We start from the raw sequence: 23723 nt of genomic DNA, 5'->3' as shown, positions 1-23723 counted from the left end.
ACAGTGCAGGTAGAAACTTGCCCCCTCAGCAAGTCAAATGCTCCACCTTTCTTTCCCTGTGACCAAGTTCTGAATAAGCAGGTTTTCCTAGAAAAGTCTCCTTCCACATCTCAAAATGCTAAAAATATCTGGTGACCTTTAGACATCACACCACCTTGTTTCTAATCACCAAACTCTGCTGCTGTTTGTGTTCCTCATCAAAACTCACTACACACAAGAAGCCAGCAGTGGCAGGGCTGGGCGACATAACCACTATGTACGATATATCGATATATTTTTAAGCAAGATATAGTTTTAGACAACACCGTTTAGCCTATATCGATATAGGGTCAACTTGTGTTACATGACACATACCAGTGTGCAACTCTCCTCTCTTACACTCTCTCCAGACATGTAACTACACGTTGCAGTGACAAAGACCTCCTGTCTATTTTTTGTAAGCCTTTATTTCCTCTATTTTGTAAGCTTTTATCTACTTTAATTTTACAGATAAGAAACAATAAATTGTGAAGACAATAGAGCCTCCACACAATATAGCATTTTAAGTCTTGGCTTCATATGAGTAGAGCAGGGGTAGGCAACCTGTGGCTCCGGAGCCACATGTGGCTCTTTAGCCCCTGTCCAGTGGCTCCTTGAGCCTTTGAGAAAAGAAGTCTATGGAAATTCATTCTATGAATCCAAATGTTGCCAAACCTCGATAGCAGTTGCTAGTCTTGAGTCTTCCTAGCTGGTTAGCTATGGATGCCAGATCCATAAAAGTAAATTGAATGAAATAGAGACTGTAGTAGTGCGTGGACAGATTTGTTTGCTCTCACTGCCAGCTCTGCAAAATTTAAGTACCAGATAATTATAAATAGTGCCCTGCACAGTGGCCACTTTGTGGTAAAACATATTAATGAATGCTTATTTAGACCATAAGTATACGCTAATTTAGACTTCATAGGCTATGTTACCTTGGTTATAAGGCTCAAACATGTTTTGCGGCTCCACACAGATTTTTTAAAAATTATTTTTGGTCAAAAATGGCTCTATTAATGGCAAAGGTTGCAGACCCCTGGAGTAGAGGATGTCCCTCTTTCAGATATTGCTAATTCATACAATGTAAAATGTCATAGGCTTGTGCTAATAATGTTAGCATGTTGTATTTGTTTGGAAAATGTGTTTAGTATAAGACAGTTGTCTTGTCAGTGAACCTTGTGAGTTATAATGGAGCTGAATTTTGTAACATTACCTTTGTCTTATGTTGCTGTTAGCCCTGACTTCATATGAGTAGAGAGAGGTCCCCTTGTCGCTAGGCTAATTTATACAATATAAAATGCCATAAGCTTGTGATAAAAACATTAGCATGTTCTATTTGTGGGGAAAATGTGTCTAGATAAAGACAAGTGTTCTGTGAATGGTGCGAGTTATAGTGAAGCTGATTTGTGTACTTGTGTTTGAAATTGTCGCTATTAAGCCATGTTTAATGTGTTTTGAATCAACTAAACTTTACAGCACTTCACAGAAACCCTGCCACCGATTACTGTTTTGGATTTGTAACTGTTGTGCAGCTGCATATTTTCAAACAGGGGAATAAAGTTCCTGTCTTTGCATTTTATTTTTTATCACAGTCTATTTATATAAAACCGCTTGTGACATCTTAAATGTGGCTTTGACTTGCAACTGAAAACATGTTGCCCATTTTGCAGAGAATACCGAGATATATACCGTGTATCGCCGGGCAACCTGTAAATACCGAGACATGAATTTTTGTCCTAAAGTACTAACTGGCTCCAGCACTTTCTTTCTCACTGTCTTCTCTACAAAGGGCACTATGACTTTTGCATAGAACATATCAAAAAGTTGTATTGACTTCAAGTTCTTGATAAAGCAGACACTTGTCTAATCTCCCGAGAGACAGAAACATACAAACACGCACCGAGCACAGCTTGATGAGGCTTAGTCTGAGCCATTTCACAGCAGTTTGTCCCCCATCAGCAGAATCTTTGTGCTCATGTTGCTCAGCATGCCTGACTGTACATATATGTGTGTGTGTGTGTGTGTGTGTGTGTGTGTGTGTGTTGGCTGAGGTCAGCTGCAGCCCACCCAAAGTCGGTCAATAAGCTCAGCCCCTCTCACATGACAACCTCTCCCATCATTGGTTATCTCTCCATCACTAACACAACATAGTTCATATTACACACACAGTCTGCTAACTGCATGGGTTCCCTATAATTTACACATGACAAACAAACAAGACAAACAAAGATATACTTGCACATTGTCACCGCACACACACACACACACACATACTTCCACAGAGTGAGCTCTCTGCATGGGAACACAGACGGGCAACACCACTGTGATGACCTCACGGCTGCCCCCATGGAGCCAGACATTAATCCTAAAATCACAGACCACTGAGCTACCACCTACTCTACAGCCTACACAACGTCCAGCCTCAAACGAACTACTAACAAACTGCTGCTCATCCTGTCTGAGAGTTTGCCTCCTACAGTGAATGGCTATGTGAACATGTACAGTAAGATCTACTATATTACAGAAAAATGTGCAGAAGAAAACTGGTTATTCTTTAGGAACATAAAAACAGAAAGAATGGAGATCCCTATCAACTATCACATCAGACGTCCAAGTAACTCGATATGGGTATTCATGGACTCTTGTTGACTTTGCTGACCCCCTGAGTTTTCCAAAGAGACACCATCTGGCCAATATTTCCACTTCCACCCAAGAAACAATCAAAATCTATTGTTACAGGCAGATTGCCATGACATTAGAGATCTATTTATATTAAGGCGTGGGTTCCATGGGCTAGTCAGAGTGTTTCTGGTCCCGGTAGAAATAAGATATTAAAAAAGTCTCCATTATTTTCACCTCTGCAGTAACACACATTTGCAAACCTTCTGCTCATCAGTCTTTATCAGAATGAATGAAACATCTTAAATACAGTGAAAGCATGAAATATCCTTATATTCAGTAATGAAACAAGGCAAAAAATTGCAATGCACGTTGAGATGTTTATAGCTGTTTTTTTTCTCCCAATTAAATTGCGGGGGCAAGTGAAAATTGCAAAACAATGTTGTGATGCTGTCACAGACTCGGAGCTTATTGTTATGAGCATTCAGTGTTTCCCACAGCTGTTGCCACCATTCAATGAAGCACTGAAAGACGGTCCCGAGCTATCGCAGCACATGATCTCATCACTACTCGTCATATTTTGCCACTTGGGCAGAAGCCCCGCAGCAGCGCTTAACATCCAATGAGCTTTTCATCTCACGCTGACACCAACATGGTTCAATTCTGTCGTTAAACCTGTTATTAACCGCCAGGTAACATTAGCTGTGTGTTGCTAAAAGCTAGCCATGTCACTGTGTGTGTGACTCTGAGCTCCAGTCCTGCAGCAGCAGTCTCAAGATAAACAGATAGGAGATGAATGAATGAATCTATCTGTGCAGCTTAAGTAGAACGAGATTTCACCTGTTTTAAAAAGGCAAATTTGCAGTTAAGTTGGAGTGATTTGACAAAACTGAAAGGTCGTGCAGAATTCCCAGGGAATGGCTGAATTTGCGTTAATTGTTGCAACATCGCAACATCCTGGAGGGAACAACAAGGTGAATCTTCCCACCATCCCAGCATCACTCGAATCACTAAGTAAATCCAGATATTGTGGGGAATATACTGTAGTGTTATGGTGGTGACATTGATGCATGTAATTGGACACTGAACCACAAATCAAAATCTACGTTGTAAGGTAGCTATGGCTGGGCTCCCATTAACCCTTTAGTTTAAGATTAAAACAAGTTTCACTGAGCACATTCATGCTCCCCAGAGGATTAATTACTTTGGAGATTTCAAAAGATTTCCTCTTAAAGTATCATCTGGCCAGAATGTGAACTTCACATGCATGTATCCTTATAAGATATAAACAAGCAACATGGCTTTTCTATTTTGTGGAGTTTATTTACACTGCAGCTTCTATAAGCCACCACAACTATTTGTCAAGTTCATACCAAGACAGCATAATTTATCTTCAAAGCTCATTTGCAACTGAATAGTTCATCTTTACTTCAGCTGTTTCACTAGTTTTGACGAAGCGATTGCTGCTATTTCTGCTGATGCAATTCATAAACTCATCTGAAAGCAAAGATTGAACCTCTTTTATTTCAACACAAGTTAAAATAAAATGGTATAAAAGCGCAACATGACTGGAAACACAAATTCTGGGAAATGCCACTTCAGAAGTGACACGCTTAGCTCCCATGCCACGAACAAAGAGACAACAGAGAGACTTGTGCATGAACAGGAAAATGCATTTGAATGACAAAACTGCGTACAGTCTGATCCCCTGTATTTATGTGTGACAGCAATCTTTGCTCCATTGTATAGCTAGAACATCTTCCTGACAGGGCAGCAAGCAGACCAGTAATTTAGTCTGATGGCCGCTTGTCAGAGGAAGATTTGACAAGCCTTGTAGTCTGACTGAGGATTAATTCAAATGAAACATTCAGTCTATACCAACTCAAGTCCAAAAGCAAACAAAACACAAACTTTGAAAAGGAGGGAGGAAAAGGGGATTTTTCAAATCCCAAACCTTTTCACCCCCATCAGCAGAGGGGTAAGAACGCCTGCTGGGTGTCTCCAAGTTGGAGTCTAAACTTGCTGAAAGAGGCTTCTACTTGAAACATTAAGAAAGCACTCAGGGCTTAAAATGCTGCTCAGCAAGTTGAGAAAGATTCATCATGGGTTCAGGAGGTTGCAAGTTCCCACATCAGGGTAAAATTTATTATTATAAATCAACAAAAAAGAACTTCTGAAAATACTCATTCTGCCTTAGCTGACATTTTTTCCAGATGCTATTTTTCTGATGGTGTGACATAGTCTTTAATGTGGAAGACAGTTCTCAATTTAAAAACAGATTACAAATATTGGTGCAGCCCGACACAACAATCGCATCTTCTTGCTGATAAAATATACTCCTTCACTATAGTGCCGTCCTTTTAAGGATTTCCTAATGGACTGCTTGAACAACTGGAGCAGTGTGCACTCCTGGGGTTGAAACTGCAGCAGCAGACCATTACAGAGCTACAGTGGTTCACAAGTTTTAAAAGCCTCAGCATGTGATAGCGCAGAGGTAGAAGATGGAACAAGGTAACTCTTTTTATAATGGTTTCAGTTGTGATCTCTCTCTCTCTCTCTCTCTCACACACACACACACACACACACACACACAGGCCTGTACTATGAAGTAGGATTTTAACTTAGCGAGGCAATTTCAGGGTTAACTTTGAGTTTGCAGTACTGCGAAGCTGGTTCTCTTCTTACAGGGATAAATCACCATGGTAACTTACGCTGAACAGCTAACTAACTCCAGAGCAGGTTATTTTTCAGAGTATTGGATCACAGCCTGACAACACCCCAACATGTGACCAATTAGATCACTGAGGAAAAATCTCTAGTAAAAAGACAGAGCACATCTAGTTTATTTCAGTCTGCAGTCATTGTTGCTATTTTTACAATGTGAACTTGTGATGAGAACTTGAAAATAATGATCCATACACTGTTAATTGGCTCCATTATTATAAATAGCAGAAACAGTCTGGCATTACTTTCACGTGTTTTATGGGACATATTCATCCACCATTCGTCCACCTAAACAGCAAAAATACTCTATGCTAATGTGTCATACAGCCAAATGATACCTACACATACGTCAAGTCTTGGCCGACGGTGCACTTTTGGGAAGCATTTTGTATGTTTCTACATTTCTTCATTATAACACTGTCTGTATTTTTTCATCTCATATGACATGTAGTAACCTACATCATTCATGGCGCTGATGATGTCACTCGTAATTAACAACCCGTCTCTTTCACATTAACGTGCTTGTGGCTGGATAGGAAAACCCAGAGTTGACTAGTTAACTAGCAGAGTTGAACTAGTTGATAACCAGCTTTGTAGTGGCCAATGTTAGGGTTTGTCAGGCTGGATAACGAAAAGATATCCTGGGTAAGTTGACCTGGCTTTGTAGCACAAGCCTTTGGGTTGGATTCCTAGAGCAGGGTTTTGGTAGACAAACTGAAAACAACTAAAACTTATTTATTATTGGCAGGTCCTGGCTGATACAGAAAAAAACACTGATTCTGGAGCATTATGACTATGATAAGATTTAAAAAAATGCTTCACTGTATGCAGCATGCTACCGTGTAAGCACTACATTTGTGACTTTGCTAAATCAGTGTCTGAAGCCCAGTGTATTAACAATGCTACAAATAAGGCCAGACAAAGCACATTAAAAGAGACTTTTAAACTCACTGCTTTGGTTGATGGGTTTGACTAAAGGTCTGTGGCTTATCAGGGTTGATTAGATGAGAGGCTTTGACCTGCCTTTCAGTAGTAGTAGTTGTGTGCATGTGTGTGTGTATGTGTGTAAAGGCAAAAATAAAGCAACTCTTGTAAAACTTGCAAAATACTGATCAAAACTATAAAAACTGCTCTGAATGGCTCGTGTGCATCTATTCAACAAGCACTCACATCAAAACCAGGTTCAGATAAAAAATGAACAACTGAGCACTTGAAAAAAATCATCTTTCTCAGGACAACTGAGACACACCTATGTTTATCAAATTAAGCTCTAGCTGTGATCAGATTACACTATTTTACAAATATGTCTATCTTTGAATTTTTTTTAAACACAAAAAATGGCTCTCACACAGTGCATGCACAGAGTTTAGAAAATTGTAAAATTCTGTTGTAAAACTCAGCGTACACAGAGGCACAGTAGGTCTGAACATCATCTCACTTCAATATAGTGATAGTTTTAAAAAAGCATATTAAAAAGGGGACCTATTACTAGATCTGCCCCCCAATAGGCGATCAAACGTTAGTCGACCAGAAAGGTCATCAGTCAGCAAGATTTCATGGGTCACTTAGTCAAAGAGGAAAAAAAAAAAAAAAAAAGAAAGAAAGAAAGAAAACTGTGCCTCGTCAAAATAAATCAAAACCTATATGACTGGAGTATGTAGGAATTTAATTTGAAAGGACAGACACAGGAAGTGGCCACGCTCAGCAGTCAGACAGGCGTTACGTTACGAACCAATCACAGCTGACAGGTATCTTTCCCTTCTTCTGTAAATATTCAGTCTGATAAATACAGAAAAGTTGATCATGTTAGTGCAGGGCTACCCAGAGCTTTACATCTGTCCCACAGACGATAGGCCTACACACTTATAAACAGCGCCTGGAAGAAGATCAGCTCTGCACTCAGGATTTCAGGTAAATAGGCTATACAATGCTTGTTAAGGTTGTTTAACAACCTCAGGCGCAAATTGCCGCCACACTTTTGAAAGCCCAGCAGCCGACCTCGTGTTTTCCAGGCGGTTAAAGACGCAGCATGTGTACGGCCCCTAATTGCCAGGGCTGGTACCTGCGGTTATTACACAGGCTAGTTAATAACATGTCGGGCAGGAAATCCAAAGTGTGGGATCATTTTGAGAAGGTGAAGGACGAACCCAAGGTGATATGTAAACTCATCTTCACTGGTCGACTACAAACATGACGTATCACCTGAAACATGGAAGTAGCTACATGCCCATTAGCCCACAGCGTCATTAACAGGCGGCTCGCTCAGTGTGTTACGTGCACTTGTAGATAAAATATAGGCCTATATTAATGAAGGTTCATTAGTACGGTTTTGTATTTCTCTGTAATGTAGCACAGTATTAACAATGTTACGTGAACTCAAACCATTGGGTTGACCCGCCCAAAATATATCATTTAAAGGAGCAATAAGCGAAATTCATCATTTCTAGATTGAAGGAATTAAAAAATTGCTGTGTGAAGAACTAGAGGTGTAATTTCATCTGGAGTATAGCATGACCTCACACACCCTCTCTCTGTGTTGATCTCCAGCCCATTGTTTACAAGCCGGTCCGGCTGCGCGTTCATGTACGTTCATGTGATGATGGTACCTGTAATAAATGCAATATATTTGCTGAAATGGAGGCAAGGCTCAGTGACTAGAAGAGCTGGTAGAAGCGCTCAATAGCTGCAAGCTACTCCAGTAGCCGTAGTAGCTCTAGTGCTAACTCTGGGAGCTAACGCTAACATTCCTCTCTTCCTCTCTCCAGAAGAGTTGGAACGTTAGCATGGCAGCCGACTAGTGCTAACACTAACGTCCCCACGCTTAAGCAGGCTCCCGACGTTAGCATGGCAGCCGACTAGTGCTAACACTAACGTCCCCACGCTAGAGCTCGCCAGAGCCAAGAAGCAGGCTCCCAGAACGTTAGCATGGCAGCCAAATAGTGCTAACGCTAATAGGGATGCACCGAATATTCGGTAACCAAATATATTCGGCCAAATATTGCAAAAAACACACATTCGATATTCGGTGGAATAAGTTAAAAGCAAGGCCGAATAATAGCGGCGCGGTTTTGATAACGCAATCAAACAGCGTGCCATGACGGGCGGATTAAAATGTCGGCAGTGTGGCAATCCATCCATCACCACATTCACATTTGCGACTAAAAATAATTTTGAGCGAGCAAAATAGGCTTAAATCATTCAGCACGCTGTGCGAGCAGCCTACAGATTTCAACCACCAGCAGAAACGAAAGGCGAATCCCACCAATTGTGGGTTGAACGGGGGTCACAGACACAGACAGTAATGTATTCCTGTCAAATATGGCAGCCATCGGCTTACCGGCGATTTAGAAGTCGGCTCCAATAATATCCTCTTCTTGGCGTCATGACTGCCCAGAAGTACCTGAACAGCCGAGCCAGCCGAACACAGGTATGTGATGTGTCAGAGGAGAAACGAGCCGTTCACGGCCCACAAACCTCACCACACTTTAGGGACTGTTCTTTACTTATGAAGGGACTGTCAGGGGAGGAGGGTGGCTGGTTGATTCTTATTTCTTTATTTTATTTTGATCCCCCCATGTTCATCACTGATTGATGCTGTTTTTGAAGTATGAATAAGTCAATAAGTAATTTATTCCATTGAAATATCATTGATGTATTATAGAAAAGTGATTTATCTTTTTATAAATGACAAAAGGCATGTCTGCCTCATTTTCGCTGTGGTATTGTGATACTACTCAGAACCGTGATATTTTCATTGGTATCGTACAGTGGGATCCAATTTTGGTACCGTGACAACACTAATCTGGAGGGGGTTCATCTGCAAAAACGAATGAAAAACTAAACAACGATATTCAGTATTCGGCCAAGCGTTTAATATTATTCGGCTTCGGCTTCAGCCACAAATTTTCATTTCGGTGCATCCCTAAACGGTAACGTCCCCACGCTTCTCGGCTCCGACTCACTGAGCCTGGCGGAGAAGCGTGGGGATGTTGGCACTAATGGGCTGCCAATCTAACGTTCCAACTCTTCTCCGTGAGACCGCGAGCCCGGCTCCAGGCTCAACTGGAGTTGAAGCGTTAGCGTGGCAGCCGAGTAACTTAGTGCTAATGCTAACAGGAGAGCAGGGAAATAGCTAAACACAGCAGAGACCGAGAGTGAGTGAAAGACATTGCTAACTGTTAAACTAAGTTGGCTGTTTAGGTTTTATTTCCTCACCCCTGTGGCGAGTGAATCTGCCTGCAGTGAAAGCGGGGGCTAACCGGTGCTTCCTCCTCATGCTCCACTTCACTCAGCTGCTAACACAGCCAGTTAGCCTCCGCTAGCTTCCCAGCTACCGGCTCTCCATTTGGATCCAACCGGAGCACTAAGCCCTAGTTTGTTATTCAGGTTAATGTGGGAAGAAGTGGTGTTGGAGAGTGGGAGGGAGGAGTGGCTCATGACACACTCTGTTTTGCTCTACAGGCAGTGCACAACAGCGAACCTAGCGGTGAAACGATTTCACTTATTGCTCCTTTAATAATCAAATAAATATCATAAACATGCGTGCAACCAGTCTACTAATGGCCCTAAATGACGACTATTGGGCAACTAGGAAAATTCTTGGACTGGGGCAACCCCACCTATTATGCTTTTCAGGATGTTCATATCAAAAGTGGACAAACTTTTGATAATGAGGTAAACATATATAAAGTGAGCAAAAACCTCAGGTTTCAGACTGTTCTGTTTTCAACTGATTTTTCTACTTTAGCTTTAAGCTGACATCAGATTGTGACTGATTTCTCTACATGTACATCTTCTCCAGGCATGGTACTGCAAGTGTATTCATTATGTAGCCCACACTGTTACACAAAGCTCCGTGATCGTGTCAAGAAACATGTAATCTTAGTTGCTGATGTTGTCAATTTCTTATCGATTTCAGATCACATTCCTGCTGGAACATGCCAGGTTGTGTTTAGAAGCTTTTACTGGTGATTTTTAATGACAGAAAGAAAATGACAGCTATACACAGTCACCCATCACAGTCGTCACCCCCCCCACCGCCCCCCCACCCCCAAGTACAATGCTACCTGTAACTTTACGCCAATTTCAGTGAAACATATACTCTGGGTTGTCAATGTCGTTAATTTTCCTTGTTTCCAGTCATTTTCCTTTGGGAACATGTTTAGTTGTGTTAAGAAGCTCTTTTTGGTGATTTTTCACTATAGAAAGTGCGGCTGTTCAATGTTACAGTCATTCCCCGGCTGTAATGACGGTGCAGAGACGCTAAGATGTGTGGACTCAGAAATGCAGGTTGGTAAGAGCAGACTGGGCTCTTTCAGGAGGGGGGCTTAAAGAGACAGAGGCTAAAGCAGAGCGTTACAGAGGGTGAATACAGGTGTTCCAGAACAGACAGTGTGAGGAAAATTAAGTGTTGTCTGAACATTAAAACACGTAAACCTGTTCTAGTAGAAACCTTAAATACAAGTATGAACTTGGAAAGGAGCATAATAAATGAATTCCCAGTATTTATAATGTTGTATTCTACTTCACTTTAGCATTCAACATGTGAGAGATTGAGCTCATCTAAGAACTATTTCATAACCTTATCACTAAATACAAGGACAGATCTAAAACAGCAGATAGTGACCACTGCCTGAGGCTTGGAGCGACCATGCTCTCCTCTCCCATCCCCACCCTCCTTTGGTTACATCCTCCCAACAACACAGTCCAACTCCATCTGGCTCCTCACTCCCACCATCATCAACGCCTCCCAGCCCTGCTCTCTATTTGTAAAATAACACCACTTAAAGGGCGAGGGAGGCTCTCACCTTTCATCCTCAAAGATGCCTGCTGGGGGAGAAGATTGAATAAAGACAAGGTGTGATCAGGAACACAAAGAAGCAGGAAAATGTGCAGGCCTACAGCAAACCCTCCTTACAAATGAAAGGGGAGTTTTAAGTCCAAAATTCTGTGATGATACACCTCCTGCAGAAATAGTAACATAAATTGACCGATATGAGTGTATGCAGCAGAAATATCAATGTTCATTTCTAGTACTGATAGGGCATTTAAAATAATTCCCATATTCCAGGAGTTGCAGTGAATTATTAAAGACTTACTTGCAAGAAAAACAAATCTAACATAAGAATAGGAATGTGAATTAGTCAACAACGTACAAGTGCAATTTGAAAACTCTTTTATTGAACAACCAGGTTTTAACTAGCCTTAAGACCCTTTTATTGTAAGTACAGTTTGTGACGGTTTTTGGTGGGCGGTGGGCTTAGCTGGAGACAAAACAATTCTCCACAGATATTAGCTAGTGCTAGCAAGTTCTGTTGGCTTGTTTTACACAATGGAGGAAGATGATGCAAGTGGTGCATTCGGAAGTCCTCATTCCGAGTGTCGGACCCCACTCTGGCACAAACTAGACTGTTCGTAAATTTTGAGTGCTGTCGGAATTTACCATTCAGTTATCCAAAGCATCATACTTTCAGAGTGGCACAGCGCAACATGTGATTAACTTAACTATTCGTTAATTTATACAGAAATATTATGCTCCCTTTCTTCAACCAACAGGGCTCTCACTAAGTGTAGAGCGTCAGACTGAATTTACGAACGCACCATGTCAGGTCGCTCACTCTCCAGGACCGCCAGTGTTATAGACAAGGTAAAACGCTGACCAACGGGACCAGACTGGCCAATCCGTATGCTCTCACTCAGTGGATGGATGATGTCACAGGAAGCTTTGTGGTTGATTACTGTGCCAATCTTACAAAGGAGGACGACACTTGAACGGTTTCCTCCAGTTAGTTTTGCTATCGAAGCTAATGATAGCTAGTGCACTAAAAAGTTAGCGTTACAGAGAAATCCAATATTCCTCTTAATACCTCCCCAGTTTCTGATGAGGTGGACATGATAACCCTTAATACACATAACATTATTCATCCCTACAACAGGAAATACTTTTTCCCTAACCTGATATGAAGTGTGCGCTGCACATGTGAGCATTTTTGATGATCGCCTCCGTCCAGTCATTTCGTCTTATTGCATTTAACCATAGTTGTCCTTTGTTGACGGACAGTGGTGGCTGGTATGTGATAAGATTTAAGTTTGAGCCATGACTCCTTCTATTCTGGCTCCTAATAACACAACGAGACGTCATTTTAAGACTCCTATGTACCCTACAGCCCTGTGGTGGCGAGATGTGTTTGGCCTCCTGCTAACAAACTGATGTTATTGTGTGTCAGCCCTAAAAGGGTCTATTCAACCATAAAATCAAAGTTCACAAAAGAAATCATTAAAAATCAGCAAACTTCTGTGGCTGTCATTACAAAGATTATTGAGTGCTAACAGTTAGCCTGTCACTGTGTGTGTACAGGTGGACTCTCACCAACTGTCCCTGGCATGGAGCTCACACTCCTGCAGCAGTAGTCTCCTAGTGTTTCATGAATAACAGAGGGGCCATTAAGACTGCGAGTCACATAAATATGAAATGGTTACCAGTTTGTGATAAACCGTGGTAAAATTCCCTTTGGTTGGTGTTATTGTTTCAACTTTTCATTATATTTTTCATTTTTATGCTAATAACTAAGAACTGTGGTCACTTTGTTCACTATAATTATGATATGGAATTTTCATAACTTTTCTTCCGTAGTCGGACTTCAACCGATTTTCCAGGTCAAAAAACGGTAATTGTACAAATCATGGAGAAATGTGTGAAATTCATTAACATTAACTGTGAGATAAAAAGCAGCACTCTATGTTACAATACACATCTCCAGGTTCAGACAGTCCTCCCTCATGAAGCGCCCCTGAGCAGGAAATTAGATTCCTGTTCACTTCAGAGGTGGTGTTTTCTATGGTCAGCAGGGCTCTTCTCCAGTCACGCTAATCCTTCACTCTGAACGTCATGGAGGTATGCGACAAAAGAAATGGAACAATAAAAACTCAAGTTACGGAAATAATGACTCCTGATTATTTTCCCACAATAGCAATGCACACTAATCATAATGTAGTAAGAAATATGAGTAAGGTCAACCATGGAAACATCATTCTTTTATTATAAGGTTAACATGGTTACGCTCAGACAAAGCAATCTAATCACAGTAAGATATGTGGAATATTAGCCGCCTTATTCATCTTTTTGTTGTTGTTTCTGAGTTTCCATTTTTGCGACACAAAGAAATTCAAGCAAGTCAGTACTCTCTATCTCAAACATAACAATGACGTTACTGCAACATAATAATATAGTAATCAACCCAGAGGTATATGACACAATCCAAATGTTGGGCTCCAGCTGAAGTAAAAACGGTCAAAATTCAACATGTTCATTTCAACAAGACCCTCAAAGTGCCTTCTCATTTATGTCAAATTAATGTTCATAGCTCCTAAATATGCTTTTGGTCTCCTGGAAGACTTGAAACAAAATATGTGCTACAAACTAAAATCACACTCAATAAAAAAACAAAACAATCCGAGACACAAGTCACATTGCAATTCAATCTGTTGCGCAAGCAAAAAATATATATCATCCTTTATTCGTCCCACAGAGGGAAAATTTGCAAATCACTGCAAATCATATCAAAGATATATCAATCATTCTGCCAAGCACAAGAGCCCATTATTCACATAAACACGGGAGTATTAATGGAGCAGCCCATCAACAAACTGATTAAATCATCCTCATGAAAATAATGCCTTTCTCTGAGTGTTGGCCACAAGCAGCTTATTGTGTGTTTCAAAACTTAGTCTGTGATCAGTGATCTTCATTGTCAACTGTCATAAATTAGTGGTTTTGCGCCACAGGGAGTGCTGCACACACTTCAACATGTCTTTGATGATTAACCTAAATGCCAGCGGTCCATATGGGGTGTGGCAATGAACGGCTTTCATTTCAGCCCACTCCAACCACCTCTAATCCCCGTCACAAACACACACACGTTACTCACACATTTTCTTTCTCTTGTTAGTAACCTGCTGTCCTCGTTGCGGTCCCCAACCACAACCATTTTCATCGAAAAGATTTATCCAAACAATAAACCCACACTAACAGTACTCTTACACACAACCAACAATATTTAAGGGAATTATCATTATTATTTTTAATAATAATGGCATGCAAATTAATATTTTCTCTACATATTTCACTACACTTTCACAATACTACAGAAAAAAGTACTTAAAATGGATCCTCTAACAAACATATTGACTGCAGTTATCTTTCTCATACATTTGCATGTATTATAAGCAATCATGTCTGTCAGCTTGGAGACATCTTAGTTACCTTTAAGGGCACATTTCTACATTTCTCTGCACGTTGCTGTTGCTAAGTGTTGATAATTGGAACAACGTGAAACTAGAAGCAAGATGTGACTACATGACCCGTGTGCTTGAGTTCATGAGCGTCCTTGAGCATGTGCAAAATACAAACAAAACTCACTTGTGAAAACATTGTTTTACATTCACAGTATTTTCTCCAGCAGAGTGTTATATTTACAATACTTTGCAGCTCATGAGAGGACAGAGAATCACAGCTAAACAGACAATGTTTCAGAGTGTATTATCCTGAACATCCACTGGGCACAGCTGCGACACTCCAGCAGTGTCATGAATGCAGGAGCCTTTCACAGCATGTATTCACTTGCAGCACTTTATGCGCATAAAGCCGGACTATTCTGTCTTATTCTTATCACAAGAAATACAGAAACACAGGGGATAAATACTGAACATTTCATGACAGGACCGTCTGTTCTTGTTCCAATGTGTTGCAAAAGCTCTTGAGAGTTGGATCTTGGGAACGAGAAAAAACATTCTGAAATGACATTACACAAGCCTTTACAAAGCCAGACCACAGTTGTGCTTCTCATTGTGGTCTGGCAAGGCCATGGATGAATCTGCCACAGAGAGACCTCACTTTGTGAGGGCTGCAGAATAGATGATTGATGGGTACAGTATCTCATCCACTGTATGAACCAACTTGTTTCGCCCAATTTAAGCGTCTTTCGACACACAAAACAGAGCGGAGTTCCCCAACTGACAGAACAGATGTTTGCTGTGACAACAAGCTGTTATTGGTGTGTATGGCGTCTTAAACTAATCTCAAAACTAACCAGGAAATCCAGTTTCTCCTATTTTGCTCCATGAGCTCTTCTTTCTGCTCCTCGTCTCTGTAGATACAACTCTGAATAATCGCCAAGTTGAAACATTTTCAACATATTTGCTTTGAAAAATCTGGAGATTGTGGCCAACTAAGGTATTTGAAGAATGTTAGTCCAACCAGATTCAGATATTTGATCTTTCAGAGGAAGTTCTGGTTTGTTTTTTATTTGTTTTAATGCCGATAAGGACCTGCTCGCCAGCAGAGAGATCATATTATTTAGATATAGCCCACATCTATGATAAAACATAACAAATACAAATAAAGGACAGCCTGGGTGCATTTTATGGCTAAGTAAGGGACAAATAAGAAATATACTACTGCTCAGAGCTGCCATGATTAAACGATTTCTTGATCAACGATAAACCAGCGATATATTGATTTTAAAAATCAATGAATCATTGAGTGATTTTTAGGAAGAAAATGCAAAAGAATATCTGGTTACAGCATCTATGATATGAGGGTTTGCTGCTTCTCTGTTTTACATAATTGTAACGTAAATATCTTCAGGTTTTAAACTGTTGGTCTAACAAAACAGGATTTGAAGACGTCACCTTTAGCTGTGGGAAACTGGGATTTTTAACTATTTTCTGAAGTTCTGTACATGAAACAATTAACTGATTACCCAAGGAAAAAAATGACAAACTAACCGACAGTTAAAATAAATATTAGTCACACCCAAATACTCCATCACTGGGAGTATATGGCAATGACGAGGCTCGTCATGAGCAGCCTTGTGATTATTTATCACTCTTAATGATACTTAGTTTTCTACACAAGACACACAATAACAGAAACTTGAGCCCTGCAAACCTGAGCCAAAACAACAGCCCTCACTCTGCCTTTAATCTACAGCTGGTATTGAGGGAATGTCTTGGCATTTTGTATCCTGATCCCTGAGTTTGTTTTCCAGCTACCTTAAATGGTTTAGTCAGCATTCCTTGGCTGAACTACGTTCTTGGCAATACTTCTAGGCAAACTTATTTGGAGAAGAATACAGACAGAATACAAAATACAAAATATCCCTGAAAGAAGCATTTCACTGCTGGACAGATGGTGTTTTCATAAAACTGTGCCGTTTATGCAGGGGAAAACACAAATACTTTGAAATTGGTGCTACATGACCAGAGAAAATCGAGGAAAAAGGCTGTGGCATTTGCTTTTGCTCAGGAGGTAGAAAACCTACAACTACCAGAGTGCACTGTGCTGCACTAGACCAGTAAACATTCACACTGGTAGGTGACAAAACGCAAGCCTGGCCTTTTTTTTCCACAGCAAACAATATGGCAGCCGGCTTTACAAATGATCTCAAATTACAGCAAAACAGCACACTTAAATATATTTCTGAAGACACTTTAGGCAAGAAATAGGCAATACAGTAAAAGGATCTTGGTAAACATTTGATCAGCATTTGGTCTGTGTTTTAGAGAAAGAGAGAGGGGTGGGTCTCAATCCGCTTCTATACTCTTTGTGTCCGTGGTGATGGGCTGTGAAAATGTATAACTTAGAGTTGGCACAAACAGCTCGAGAGCCAACAATAATCCGCTAGATGATGTGAAACTAAATTGAGAAGAGAGATGAGCAGGGAGATCTGGACACTAGTAAGATGGAGGGACGTTTACTACAGTTCATTTATACATACTACCTAAACGGGTCAGCAACCCCGAATACCAAACGAGCCATCTTTGACCAAAACTAATGTTTTAAAAAATCTGCCTGGAGTTGCAAAACATATTTGAGCCTTATGGAAACACTGTGCATTAAGTCTAAATTAGCCTATCGACATTAACAATAGGTCTAAATGAGCATTCAAATGGGTTTTACCACAAGAGGGCTCCTCTGCAGTGGTTTATGATTATTTGGTACTTTAACTTTGAATTGTTGACAGTGAAAGCATCTGTCCACCCACTTTTAAATTCTGTATTTCCTTGAGAGACTTTTACTTTTTTAGATTTGGAATCCATTGCTAGCATAGTTAGAGAGGCTCAAGACTAGCCAACACTGTTGAGGTTTGCCAAAATTTAGAGGAATTTGTGTCCGGCCGTAAACATATGCCACACATTGTAGTTGACGAAACATTAAAAGTTGCTTGTTTTTTTAACTGAGTGCACAGGTTACACATATTTACAGTTGAAGAATGTAAGAATTTCTCTAGGCCAGGGGTAGGCAACCTGTGGCTCTTTAGCCCCTGTCCAGTGGCTCCTTGAGCCTTTGAGAAAAGAAGTCTATGGAAATTCATTCTATGAATCCAAATGTTGCTGAACCTCGATAGCAGTGGCTGGTTAGCTATGGATGCCAAATCCAAAAAAGTAAATTGAATAAAATAGAGAATGTAGTAGTGCGTGGACAGATTTGTTTGCTCTCACTGTCAGCTGTGCAAAATTTAAGTACCAGATAATTATTAATAGTGCCCTGCACAGTGTCCACCTTGTGATAAAACATGTTAACAAATGCTTATTTAGACCATAAGTACACGCTAATTTAGACTTAATAGGCTATTTACTTTGATTATAAGGCTCAAACATGTTTTGCGGCTCCACACAGATTTTTTCAAATTATTTTTGGTCAAAAATGGCTCTTTTAATGGCAAAGGTTGCAGACCCCTGTTCTAGGCCTACAACAATAATTAAATAAAAAGTTAAAATAAATAAATAACCGTTCTTTTTTTTTTTTGTCAAAGCCACAGAGAGCCACTAGAGGGGCGCTAAGGCAGAATTTATACTTCTGCGTTGCACAGATGCCGTAGCTATGCTGTAACCTGACGTGCACCTCCCCAGAAATGTAACTACACATCACGGCAACACAGACCTCATGTCTATTTTTGTAAGCTGAAACCATTTCCCTCAGTGGAAACAAAGCTTTTCTTTACTTAAATTTCCAAGATGAGAAGCAATAAATTGTGTAGACAATAAAGCCTCCACTAAAACAGCATTTTAAGTCGTGTGTGCTTTATCCAGGATTTACATTTAGCTATCTATCCTGTCTTCATAAGAGCAGAGGAAATCTAGGCTAATTTATACAATGTAAAATGCCATAGGCTTGTGCTAATAAGATTAGCATGATGTATTTGTGGGGAAAATGTGTCCAGATAAAGACAAGTGTTTGTCTGTGAATGCTGCGAGTTATAGTGAAGCTGATTTGTGTACTTATGTTTGAAATTGTCACTATTAAGCCATGTTTACTGTGTGTTTTGAATTAACTAAACTTTACAGCACTTCACAGAAACCCCGCCACCAGCTAGTGTATTGGAGGTGTAATTGCACAGTGACACAGACACTCCACCGACAAGTATAAATACTCACAATGGCGTAGACGACGTGCGTGGGCTACGGCGTAGGGTCTGCAGCACAAGTATAAATCCCGCTAACAGAGCTGCATATGGCTCTGGAGCCACAGGCTGCCTACCCCAGACCTAAACTGTTCTGATACAAAGCTGGTTAAAAACTTGTATCTCTTTAATGACAGTGTCAGGAAGCGTCTGAAAAGACAGTTTATGGCTTCTTTGTTTAAGAAAATCAAAGCAAATCCATACAGTCCAAACAGAAATGATAACAGAAGTACAAGGAACTACAATTCAGTTACAGTTTGTTTAAGCATTAAAAGAAAGTTTTCTTTGAATCCCTCCACCCTCTCCTCTCCCACTTAAAAAATGCAGATGTTTTTTCCTTATTTATTAGTCATCCCAGCAGGAAGCGTGACTGAGTGAGTTCACCTCCCGGGCATTGTGTGCCTAAGGGGGAAGCATGCATCTCATAACGTGATGCTGTCAATCTAATGTCTCTTTGACGGATATGATTTATCCATTCCCTGAACATCAAATGTTTCAGGACAGCACTGCAACAGGTGGTGATGATCTGATATGCCTTTACCTTTAGCAGTACACAAATCAGAACTGAGGTACCATATGTCTTTAAATATATTTAAAATGAGAGTAGGCCAATTGTGATGTCTGTAAGGGTGCTGCCATCTGTTAGTTTGTCCTCTGGTATCTGCCTGCACAGAGGAATCCAGTGGGAATGTTATAAAATCATCACTCAGACCTGTGTAAATGTCACGTCTGTTTCGTCAACAGAGTTTACCTTGAGCTTCTCCTGCGCTAGTTTTAAAACAAATGGTATAGAAAATGCTGCAGGGCAAAAAAAACAGACTTCTTTTTTGCATGTATTTTAAATGGCTACATTTGACGGAAGGAGTGAGACAACCATCAGCGCTGATACAATACCATTTCATTCCTGAAAGGCTCTTTTTTCCTGCTCCCTTTTAAAAAGGGCCAGATAGTTTACCACACACAGCTCCTCTGGCTTTGTGCCTTTCTCATGGTAATTGCTGGGAGCTGGAAACAGAGTGCGGAGCCAAACACCCACTGCATGTTGAAAACTGTGCAGAATTGTAATGACTGTCTATTAAGGGAAATTCATAGGCTACTTTTGGATTGGGAAGAATGACTTCAACATTACGGCCCGTGATGAGGCTGGGGAGGTGCAGGGCATTATTCAATCAATTATTCAATGGCTGTAACAAATGCAGACTTAACCTCAAAACAAATTCACTGTGACATTCCTGCAGGGACTTATGGTGTATCCATGGTGCCATGGAGCCTTGGTGGCTACCCGCAACAAATTCTATAGAAGGTTTGGATGTAATACTTTTATATAAGCCTTCTGTACTTTGTGGCCGTGTTACTCTATTTCTTTAAAGTAAGGATATGCACTCAGATGCCAGTTTATTAGGCACACAAAGCTCAAACCAGTGTAGTCAAACACAAGAGCCCTGCAACACAGCTGAGCTTCATGGAGGTTATAATGTGGAGTTTTCAATAAGAGAGGTGTTGACTCAACTTTGAGGTCATTTTTGAGGCTGCAGTTTTTAGGTAGAGCTGAAACAAGTTCTTAATCAATCAATCTGCAAGACTTTGACGAAACTGATTTATTGTTTTAGTCATTTTTCAAACACACGCCATACATTCTTTGGTTTCAGCTTCTCAAATGTCAGGAGCTGCTGCTTGTCTTTGCTATATATGATAATAAACTGAATACCTTTGGGTTTCAGACTGATAAAAAAGCAATATGATGATAAAACCTAGAGTTTGGGGAAATCATAACTGCCATTGTTTTAATTGTTTTCACATTTCATTGGCAAACCTTGAAATGATCGTCAGATTACTCAATAAAAATAGGTTAATCATTAACTGCAACTCTAGTTTGTGGTGCTGCTGTGTTATTCTAGAAATGTTTAATCCACCGTTATTGATATAACTGGGGGTGGACCAAACATCGAACCACTACATGCAATACAAATACAACAGTAACAAAAGTACAGCCTCAAAATGATTAGAAAGTTTAATCAACACTAAGTTAAGTATTGTGCATTTTACACCGCAACAGGTATTACAAGTTACCCTGAAACTTCAATTAAAAGCCTACTCCCAACTGAACGCCCAGTCCCTTCTACTAGCCCGGTATGGCTACACATTTTGACAAATAAAGGCCTGTCTCAATTAGACACCTGGTCTGGTTGCCAAGCAGTTATTAAAAGTTCTTCGGATGTATAAAAGCGAGTTGTTGGTTACCTCAAATTATGTGCCCATTCCTCGATTCCCCTGTAAGTTATTCATATATCTTTAGTCCATAAGGGTCCTCAGCTCAAAAGAATCATACGTGTTTTTCATACAAATGAATCCAAGTTGTGAGAATTGTTTTAACAGGATAAAGTGGTGTTCTGTCGGGATGCCGGGTGCTGTAATCCTCAAGTGTTGTAAGTCACTGACTGAGCTGGATCAAATGAATGAATCGTAATACATTTATTACCTGAAGCCTAATAAAGAACTAGTAACTTAAATGAGTAATATTCATACTGGTTTAAATAAAAAATTTGATTGTATTTCCCACTCTTTGTTGAGCAACTGTTTTGTGTGAAAGGAATTAAAGGCCTGTCCCAAATATAAGCCTGTTGATTTCAGTAATTTAAGCAAATAATGGCCCGGGCTACTAATTAAAGTTAAATGGTACTTAGTTACTTTATAGATCCAGGATAATAATACAAAATATTATCAACAAAGAAATCATGATGTATCAATAAAGATTCAGCCACATAGTAGTATATCAAGATAATACAATTAGCCCATCTTAAACAGCTGCAACATTTAAGTGATATATACTGTATATTAATCTATTCATGATTATAATCCAATAACTCTGAACTTAGTCACTCTCAATCAACTCATGGTGCTTTCAGTCATTTTGGTCCTACTCTCTGGACTTCTTTTCCATATGAACTGTGGTCTGCTACGACAGCATTCTCTTTTAAAAGCAAACTTTTTTCACACTTTTTTTAGTTAGGTTTTTAAGTGTATTTCTATTTGTTTTAGGAATTAGTATTATTATTGTCACAATCTGCCCTTTTTTGAGAATAATGATAATAATAGTACAGTACCCTCTTACTTTGGCTTTTACAATGACGTGCTTGTTTCATATGTGCAGTTTCCTTATGTGCAATAATTTATAACTTTCTGCACAATAATATTTATATATTTCTTATCTTATTGTCTTTACAGTAAATATACTACATGGCATGTGTTTGGTTCAGTTATCCTGTGCAACTATCAATCGCAGACATACAATATCTGCACAAGTGAAAGCTGTCTATGGATTTTATATAAATAAAAAAATATATATATATTCTAAAAAAACAAACAAAAAAAACACTTTTTTCTCTTGCGTCCGACTTTTTGTCTCATCCTATCTTATCTAATTTTAAAACTTTTTTCACAAGCTTTTAGTTAGGTTTTTAAGTGTATTTTATATGTTTTAGGAATTAGTATTACCATTGTCATTATCTCCCCTTTTTTTAAGAACAATGATAATTACAGTACCCTCTTATTGTTTGTTTTTCCCTGTCCTGCTTGGTTTATAGATGTAGTATTTTATTATCTTATATCTTATATCTTATGATAATGTATGGGGGGGGGGGTCGTATGAAATGTGCTATATAAATAAAACTGACTTGACTCTGCATTTTACTTGTGATACTTTGACTTGAATAAAACTTTTAAATACCTGTGATAAAGTATTCGTACACTGTGGTATGGTATTCCTTCTTTTACCTAACTAAATGATCTCAGCACTTCTTCCACCACTGTTGCATTAGACAACATTAGTTTTAGCTGGGTGTGATTAATAAACAACTTCACTGAACTGAGCTTTCATCCTACAGGAGACCTCACATAAATTGGTGTCCTGCTGCTGCATTCAAGAACAGAAGTAAACAACTGAAACCACAGCTTTTAGGGGGTCGTGATGTTCCTCCCGGTGTCTCGAAAGGACACAAAAGAAGCCACCACAGAGTGGGTGATAAGAGGCAGGAGCACAGGCACTTTGGTGCAGTGATTGGAGGAGCTTTTTCTCTTCCCTGCCGCGCTTTGAGAATAACAACTCAGTCAGCTGCTCCAGATTTAGGCCACATCAATAAAAACCTGAACCTGAATGCATCCCGTGTAATAAAACGGTGTCAGGCCACATCCACCGCTCGCGCAGAGCTGCAGGTGCTTAAACTTGCTGGCGATGTATTTTCCAACCACACCACACAGCCGTGGGAACAAGACCGCGGTTAACGTGGTGGTTGAGAACAAGAGGTTACACACAATAACCCCCCACGGTGTCTAACACAACACCTAGCGTTAGCATCGCTCATCCACACATTTCTAATGCAACCGTAAGAGACGGAGATGTTAGCAAAACTAAGTCAAAAACAACTTACTGTGATGGTAACTTCGTGCTTTTTCAATCGATACTTGAGGCTCTTCATCTTGTAACTTGCTGGTTTCCGGTGTTAAAAGTCTCCTTTGGTGAGTAAATTCATAAATAGTATTAAAAAACTTTCCAGAAAGTCCACTCGAAGTAAGTTTTATCCGTCCCCTTCTTTTACAATCCTGACAGAGCGAGTTTCACCTGACGCCTAACCGCAAACTCTGCTCGCGCTTTGATTGACAACCGCTGGGAGCCAATCAAACTGAAGCATGAGCGGGGCTTATACTTTTAGTCCAATCAGCGACGTTAGAGGGCGGGACTTCCTTGTGAAGAGACGTTGGGAGAAGTTGGAGACATCCTGGGACAAGGCAGGAACAACCTGGCATGACGTCAGGCCTACCTGAGGATCGACACACCTGGAAGAAGCAGCTATGAATCTCTGTGCAAACTAGTATAATTAGCTGCTCAGTTATTTACGTCAA

The 23723-nt window shown here is 40.1% G+C and overlaps 1 protein-coding gene across 1 annotated transcript in view; it reads right to left on the bottom strand.

The window, feature by feature from the left end:
* uacab (uveal autoantigen with coiled-coil domains and ankyrin repeats b) overlaps window positions 1–23451 on the bottom strand; it is a 70828-nt gene extending 47377 nt beyond the window's left edge. Inside the window, 1 exon segment of the mRNA XM_049593883.1 lies at window positions 23252–23451. Within this exon segment, the coding sequence (XP_049449840.1) occupies window positions 23252–23299 (48 nt within the window). The 5' untranslated portion in view covers window positions 23300–23451.
* Window positions 23452–23723: the final 272 nt, after the last annotated feature.

The sequence above is a fragment of the Epinephelus fuscoguttatus genome, linkage group LG2, assembly GCF_011397635.1.
Source record: "Epinephelus fuscoguttatus linkage group LG2, E.fuscoguttatus.final_Chr_v1".
In the NCBI taxonomy this organism is placed as follows: Eukaryota; Metazoa; Chordata; class Actinopteri; order Perciformes; family Serranidae; genus Epinephelus; species Epinephelus fuscoguttatus.
This window is presented reverse-complemented; position numbering and strand designations above follow the sequence as displayed.